The sequence below is a fragment of the Symphodus melops genome (genome assembly GCF_947650265.1).
Source record: "Symphodus melops genome assembly, chromosome: 14".
NCBI lineage: Eukaryota > Metazoa > Chordata > Actinopteri > Labriformes > Labridae > Symphodus > Symphodus melops.
Window position 1 is genome coordinate 23,762,245 of NC_136704.1, and position 8,402 is coordinate 23,770,646.

The window sequence follows — 8,402 nt, forward strand, 5'->3', positions numbered from 1 at the left end:
ATTACAGCAAAGTTAAGAACTGTGATTTCTTCACTGGAGGAGAGGTTATTGTTCAGCTGAATCCAAAGGGCTCTGTGTGTAAAACATTCATTCAAATAGTTCTACTCTTATCGATTTTTACACCCATATGAACCGATATGTCACGAAAGAGTAAACTTCAACCTCCACCACCTTAATGTTTACAGTCTATGATTACCACATCCACTCACCGATTCACTTTTTATTTATTTTTTTAACAACCTGTCATTTGACTTTAAGAATGCTCTTTTTTCCGATTGCGTTTGAAGGCATCAAGACGCAGTGCTTAAAGTAGACACCAGAGGGCGCTATGACACTATCTAAAGAGAAAACACCACTGGACTACGACAGGCTGCCTTCAGGATACAGATTCCTCCTCCAGGGACGGAGCCAGACTTTTTTTGGGGGGCTGGGGGGACCGAACCGAACCGGGCCGCTGACAGCTGCATGGATGACCGGAAGTGTACAGCGGAGATAGAAAGGCTTAATGCATGTCATTCATATTCTAACAGTAAAATATGAAGTTGTTTATGATTTTTGAGTGGTGAGTCACAGATGTACAGCGTCCTATTTTACTCGACAGTTATAGGGAATAGCGACCTCTATCTTATTCGTTCATTCCCACCCAGTGATGTTCAGCTTCTTCCTTTTGGATGGAGATTTCAGTAACCAAGTTAAAGAGCAAAGCTGTCAAAAAAACACTATTCCTGCTGGACTCACTGGACTAAACATACCGAGTCAAAACTTAAAAACATTCATGTTTTAAATGCATTCTTCTAGGTTTTTCTGTGTCCAGTGCCGCTCTGAGTGGCAGCTTGGTTCCGGTTTCTTTGGAGCTGCTTCAACTAATTTCCCCACCATTGAGGGATCAATAAAGTTTATCCTTATTTTTCTTGTTATAGTTTACCCTCGAACACGTCTCTCATTACATCGGTTTTGTGATTTGTTTCGTTCAGGATGTCATCATCTTGCTCGCCGCAAAACATATCCAACCAACAGACGACCAGAGATCTGTTCCCACCTCAAATTTATAAACCAAAGGAGTCCGAGCATTTGCCGCCTAAATTCTTCTTTTAAACCACTTTTAATAAAAAGGCCTCCTTGTAGGTTTTAGGTTATTTATTCGAACAGTCTCCTTTGTGTCTTTTTACCCCACATTGTTTGTTTACCCATCGCTGGCATGGCGCCCCCTTCTCAGAGCGTTAACTCGTCCAGCTCTGGTACTTTAAGGTCACTGTACACTCATGTATGTTAGAGGACTTCCATGACATGAAGACCCGCCTGTGTTGACAGTAAGGCATCAGCGTGATCTGACAGAGTTAATGGTATGTTCATTCGCCCCTTTGACTGAAAGAATTCAGCTCGTACTCGTCGGCACACGTTTCACTGACGAGGCAGAGCGGACTTGTCGAGACTCGAGGAGGGAAAGTGTTTAAATATTCCTCAGAACTAAATAAAGACAGAATAATGCAACACGTACTTCAGCTGACTTTTATGGAAAGGGAAACATTCAGCAAAGTACAACTTGATAGAGGGCTTTATTTTTAAAAAGTTTATATTATAAAATGTAAAAATTCAGCTAAACCCGATAACATGATTTGCAAAGACTTATCCCTTAGAGCTTCCAAGGTGCTGCCAGCTCACATCTTTACATGACAGAAAAAAACAGTCTACAACCTAGAACACTTTTTTTCCTCCTCATTATAGATGTGTACGTTTTGGCAAAACTGGAAGTTCCCAACAAACAGGGCTGGATAGTTATTGCTTTGGTTGGTTTAAAATGGGGTTTATACTGGAGAGTTGAGACGTGCGGCACGGTGTTCTAGCTGACGGAGGAGGAGGAGGAGACGGAGAGGACCGAGGATCTTTAATCGTCTTTTTCCTTGGCGCCGTGCTTTAGGATGCGCGTGAACTCCACGTAGTTGAAGTTGCTCTTCTTGTCGATGGGGGCCTCCCTGAAGAGCTCGTCCACCTCCTCGTCCGTAAACCGGTCGCCCATTGTCGTGAGCAGCTCCCGGAGGTAATCTTCCTGGATGAAACCTGAAGGGAGGGGGGGGGGGGGACATTCAGATCAGATAAGAGGGCTAAAGATGGCTTGGAACAACATCGGAATCGTCTCCTCGAAGGCCTCCCTCACTCTACCATCCAAGAGAAGCTTTTTAAGGAAAGAAGACTTTCGCTAGGAGCGTTGTTTTTTTAAACAAGGCTGCAAATTTATGTTTTGAAATAAACTAGAAGTAGAAAAAAAATCTTAACAAGACTCCCTTGCTCTTGTTGACCCTTGAGAGTAAACGTCTGTGGATGTAGGTCACTTTGGATAACAGCGTCTGCTGAGTGAATAGTAGATGCGTAGAGAAACCTTTGTTTCCATCAACAGGAGAGAAAGCTCGGTTGTCACCACTGACCTGTCCCCTCCTCATCGAAGCAAGCAAAGGCATTTCGGATCACATCCTCGGGGTCTGTTCCATTGAGCTTCTCTCCGAACATGGTGAGGAACATGGTGAAGTTGATGGGTCCGGGAGCTTCCATCATCATGGCCTCCAGGTACTCATCAGTTGGATTTTTACCTTCATAAAAAGAAGCGGGTGTGTTGCATTTAAAAAGTAGTACAAGCGACTGATTAACATTTAAATGTTTACTCGTAGAACTCGTTTTCAAACAATGTCGGTGCACACCCAAGAACTGCTTTAAGTTCCTTCCTTATTGTTGCATTGAGCTCAGCCTGACTGCCACTCACCCAGCGAGGCCAGCATGTCATGGAGGTCCTCTTTGTCCACGAAGCCGTCACGGTTCTGGTCGATCATGTTGAAAGCCTCCTTGAACTCCTGAATCTGAGACTGGTCGAACATGGCGAAGACATTGGAAGTGGCGCGCTGAGGGCGCTTCTTCGTGGTCTTCGCCTTCGTTCTTTTGCTCGACATTTTGACTGTTTTGTACCTGTAGAAAATTAAGTGTCAGTATACTTAGATAATACAGCCGAGTGACCATCAGGGTCTCGCTCTGTTAAAATCAGTGTAAACAACAGATAAATCTGAGTTGGGGGGGATGCATCTTCTTCACAAAGCTTCTAAAAGGTAGCAAAAATACAAACAAGACAGACGGAAACAATCTGATCAAAGCTTATCATGTTGCTATTTAAAAAAAAAAGATTTCATCATTCGTACCCCCGACTCAGTCAGGGTATTTTAATTCTCTGGCAGTGATTCCCCGGAGTGGTGTCCCTCACTGAGCTATAAATGGAGATGTTTCTCATGTTTCTAGGTTGACCAGCTCATTGCTTTCACCGAGGGTCGGAAACTCACTGATGCGAGGACAGATGCCCATATGAGGAAATGTCTTTGAACATAGACCGACACATTCATCACATCCTAACCGTGACAGGTTATCTTCTTTCACAGGGCCGTCCACAGTTTGTGTGAACGCTTTGAATATTATGACGCTGCCAGATATCGTTCAGGTTCTTACTGGTCGTTTATACGGCTCTGAAGTGTTTGGGGTTTAAAAAAAAAAAAAAAAAGGAAAAAAAAAGGAAACTAATGACTAATAATGATGGTTGGTTGTAAATTATTTGGTATGCTTTTCCCCCCCCAAGATAACAAAAACAAAACAGGCTTACATGGTTAAAAGGAATGGGAATTTATCTAATCCCACTCTCTCTCCATATTTTCAATACATTTACATAAAAAAAGTAAACGTGACCTGTAAAATAAAATTCATTTATCAACATTAATGATAAAAGGTTTCTTTCTGTGCCTACTTTTGTTGTCAAAATAATCTTTAATTTTTTTGAAATCCTTTTGATACCATGGGGCCGCCGTAGTTTAAACATGTTTAAGATAGTATTCTGAATAAAGTAGCTAAAGTTATAGTGCCATTTTCATGTTCTCTCATAGTGCGATTAAAAAATAAAATTATTTTAAACCTCTTTTTTTTTTTTTTACATCCGACGCACTCAATTCTTCCAGGGTTTGAGGCCTAGTTAGAATGCAAATAATTAGTGTCATTACAGCTAACTTTAGCATTCGATAAAAACATCCAAAACGTCACATAAATCGTTTTTAAAAACTTTAAATTTACTAGTTCAAACTTTAAAGGCAAATACGGTAAGAAAACTACGTTAGCCACGAAGCTAACAGTTAGCCGTGTTTTCAAAGGAACACACCGGATATTTAAATTAAACGCAGAACTCTGCCATTGAGATAAAACGTCTTTTATAGAGCAGTATCCTTACTGTACGTGTGTATTATTCAGCTATCATAACAGACAGAAGTATATAATCAAATAGTATTCTTACCTGACAACAACACAACACTTTAAGTCAGCTAGCTTGTTTCGCTTGAACTCAACCACCGCCCTTCACTTCCGGATGTTGGCTTCAGTGAAGACAGCTCGGGACAAACCAACTGAGGGGGAAAACCGAGGGGGTGCTCGTCGACTACAAAACCCTTATAAATCGCTTTTAAACATATGGATATGTCGTATTACTGAAACAAAACACACGTATATTTTAAAAGTGCTTCTGTATTATAATCACGTATATTGTTTTTTCTTTTTAGTGGCAGTTAAACCTCTTTAGCACCTCTCGGACACCCCTCCGCTGGAAAGAAATGCAAGTTCCACAAACGCTCCCTTGCCAGCGCTGGCATTCCTGGATATGCCCTTATAAGGAAAGAAAGGATACAAGGACATTGTGCAATTAAGACAAAATAGGTTTAAGTGATCACAGCTGGGGTACAAACGTTTATCATCAATAAGGCAAATAAGGAGTTATTAAGTATTACATGTCTAAGTTGATGCTTCTGTTGATAAAACTTAAATAAAAGTTTTCACCTCAATGTTTCTGCAGCCAGGGTTAAATGTAGTCTCAGCTTTTGCTTGTATTGTAATGGGCTGCATTAGGGGAATACCTTCCCAATCCCAGGCATATGAATTCAGCATTATCTATGCTGTATTGTTGCATTGGTTTTCACGATATTTTTTTTAGGTAGTACTTTTTTAAGGGCCGCTGGCAGGATCTCAGGGTCCTGTGAAAAGACACATCATTTGAACCCATGACCAGCAACACTGAGGCTGCCTCATTAATACCTTTTTCACAAAAGAAAAATAAGGAAACACAAGGAAAGATATTGTAAGAGTACACTGTGAAGAAAGTTTTCTCTTAACGAGATGTGTTTCTCATTTAATACGATTAAAATTAACTAATCTTTCACATTTTTTTGTTCCCTCCTTGTTAATTGACCACATTTGTTTCGCCCTGATTGCACTCATTGCTCCAAAAAAAAATTTCTAGACCACATCTATCCTGAAAGAGAGCTTTGAGGCTTTCTGCATACTAAAATAAAGTGAAATAAAACAAAAATAATGTAAAGGTCACATACTGTAACCTAAACAATAAAGAGAAAACTGGAGATGCGATGGATAATTATAGATAGACAGTCCAGTGATGATGAGACAACAGTTGTTCCCCCACACTCTTTGCTGCGAAGGCTTACAGGCCACAGAGATTCAAAAACAAAATATGGAGCAGTTGACTCATCGGTTAAAAGAAGCCACATCTGTCTTTTGTGTCCAGCGGACAGATCGCTATGAAACGCTCGTAGTTAAGCTATAAAATGCTGCCAAACAAGTCGGCTATCAAGAGCTTGATAGTCCCCCCCAAAAAATCACAAGACTGTTTTAATGATGTGTACAAGAAGATGAATTCTTAAATACAGACAGTAGTTCAGTCAGTGATAGTTTCTGGTATTGTAAAAAGAAAAACATGCAAAAACAAACTTATTATTTATTATGTTGTATAATTTAGGAAAAAGACTTATGGGAACTTTATATTCATAATTAGTTTTTATCAGGTCTTATCATTGATATCTTTCCATTTATTTACAGGTTAAAGGTGATGTCATTTGTAAATACATTGTAGTGTTGTTTTTAACCACTAGAGGATGCTATATAGTTATATTATTCTAAGTAATATGCAGGCCTTAAAAGTTTAGGGAAATCTAACCTTGTACTTTGTGTAAAGTTTAGAAATGTGTTCACGTCTATAGAAGCCTGAAACAGAGCGAGCGCCACGTCTAAACATAGCCTGAATAAATCCCGTGAGACTTCCCATACAGTTGGAATTTCCTGGACAGCTGAACACAGTGACGTGCTGCTTACATGAAAATGATGAACTGCAACCGTATACTCACTCAGACAATCAAGCTTTCATATACAGAATAGACAAATGTCCCCCTCTTGCAGTGTAATGTAACTCCACCACAATGACCATAACGCTTCAGGGCTCCACTGTTTCAGTGGCAACACCATAAACCATCACAGAGTAAACACCATAAACCATCCCAGTTATAAGGTGATAAACTGAACTGTTGTTATAGTCGAGCACTAAACAGACTCACAGTTTTATTACTCATAATTCTCTTTAAAGACCACAAAGGGATGAAGTCATTAAAGTGGCCGTTCTCTTGTTTCAGGTAAAATATGAAGGCTACTTGAGCTCGAGATTTAAGGAGGAGATTTGTCTCCAGCAGCTTTGAGTTACAGCTGTTTGTTAATTGGAGCTTATATTCATATCAAAGTAAAGCCCAGACAGTTTGGGATGAAAGCTTTTGGATAGATCGTGTGCTATTCATGGACGTGGAGGTGTATCCAGTTATGCTAAAGGTTGCCATGACTTTGGGTTTGTGTCAAGGCCTCAGCCTATAGGCCGCTTGTTTCCCTGGTGTTTCTTGCTGTATCTGTTTGTCTCTGGGTGTGGCCATCCTCAGTTCTCCTCACCACTAACCTCCTGATAGTTTCAGCCAGCTCACCTGTCGCTCATCATCTGTGCGAGAGGAGCGATGAGTGTCTTTCAGGTCATATTCACCCTCATACCTGCTCAACTCTTCCTTTGAGTCAAGACCTCCCTGCAAAATATCTAGAGACAGTAACACATGCACTCATGATATCTCACCTGGAATACTGTGACTCACTTTATGTGGGCTTTGATCAGTCATCCATCCAACGCCTGCAGCTTGTCCAAAATGTGTCTCCACTGGCTTCCTGTTGGCTATAGGATTGATTTTAAAATGTGACTTCTGGTTTTTAAATCACTAAATGGCTCAGCAGCTCACTAACTAGGCAAAGTTCTTGGATGTGCCCAAAACGAGGCGATCGAGCCTTTTCTGCTGCAGCTCCAACACTCTTGAATAAACAACCTTTCAAAAAAGATCTGCTGCAACAACTAAACAGTTGAAGTCATTTTTAAAAACCCATTTATTTTACTTGGCTTTTACCTCTAGTTGAGTGTTTTTATCCTGACAGCAGTGTCCACTAGAACTTTTACAATTGTTTCGTTTAAACTTGTTGTTGTAAATTTGCCTTTAAATATATTTATGATGTTTGGATGAAATGTGTTTTACCAAACTTAAAGTACAGCACTTTGGTCCACCCTTTGGCTGTTAATGTGCTATATATAAATAAAGTCGACTTGACTTGGCATTAGTTAATGCATTCGCTATTCTGCCTTTCAGGTGATCTCTGCAGATCAAGGCAGCCATGTTGGCAAAGGATTTAAAAGGCTTGTGACATATTGTATTACACTTGTAAAATCCATCCCTCAATTATTAGACAGCATGTCGTGTTGTGACCCTGCTTACTGTCTTGTATTGTCATCCTCAGTGTTGATCTCTTTTAATGGGTTTATACTTCACATTGCTGCCATAATATTTGTTGTCATGCTGACTGTAGGGACGGTGGATGGTGAGGACCAAAAAGGAGGCTTTGGAGGTGTTCACTGCATATGCCTGTCTGGTCTGCTTGCATCAGAAGTGTTTTTCTTCATCAACATAATCCAATTGGATTTAAGTTGGACCTTAAAAACTCAATAGCCAATATATTCTAAGTCTTTAATTTATTTGATTTTAGTAGCTGTTTATGGCCAGAGGTGACAACAGGAGACACTTCCAATGAGTGAAAGCGAAAGAGAGCGAGAGGGTGACAAAGCGACAGTAACTGGCATGTGTTGTATGTGAAGCTAACAACAATAGCAAAGTTAAAGTTAGAAACAGTCACAGCTGAGATTGCTGCGGTGAAGACTAAAGCAGCTGGATGATAAGCAGCGATGATGTATACTGTCGGCGAGGAGCCAACAGTATATTGTTTTAATATTTTTTATTGTTTTAACGAAAATCTATCAAAAAATCACAGCTCGCAACAACATGGACAACGACGTGCTTTTGTGATTTAGGGGTTTTAGTATCTTATCGTAGAGTAAATCAACCCCCTTCCTCCCAAAAAAGGCAATTAAACAGTTAGTAAGGAAAAAATATATTTTAATTTACTCTTGAATAAATAACCAATACATAGACGTTTAGCATGAATTTTATTGATGAAGGAGGTTAAAAAGA

General features: G+C 40.0%; 1 protein-coding gene across 1 annotated transcript; it reads right to left on the bottom strand.

Annotated features, from left to right (window-relative positions):
* Positions 1–1,495: 1,495 nt before the first annotated feature.
* On the bottom strand, positions 1,496–4,417 carry myl12.1 (myosin, light chain 12-1). Its single transcript, XM_079360947.1, has 4 exons — positions 4,313–4,417; positions 2,756–2,955; positions 2,424–2,585; positions 1,496–2,058 (listed from the first exon to the last, which is right to left on the bottom strand). Exons 2-4 carry the CDS (start codon positions 2,937–2,939, stop codon positions 1,886–1,888), a joined length of 519 nt encoding a protein of 172 aa, XP_079217073.1. The 5' UTR covers positions 2,940–2,955; positions 4,313–4,417; the 3' UTR covers positions 1,496–1,885.
* Between the last annotated feature and the right edge of the window lie 3,985 nt (positions 4,418–8,402).

Coding starts and splice junctions, on each gene's coding strand:
- myl12.1 (XM_079360947.1), bottom strand. CDS start 2,939: ATGTCGAGCAAAAGAACGAAGGCGAAGACCACGAAGAAGCGCCCTCAG. Junction 2,586..2,755: donor TGACATGCTGGCCTCGCTGG/GTGAGTGGCAGT, acceptor CTTTTTATGAAG/GTAAAAATCCAACTGATGAG. Junction 2,059..2,423: donor CTTCGATGAGGAGGGGACAG/GTCAGTGGTGAC, acceptor CCCTCCCTTCAG/GTTTCATCCAGGAAGATTAC.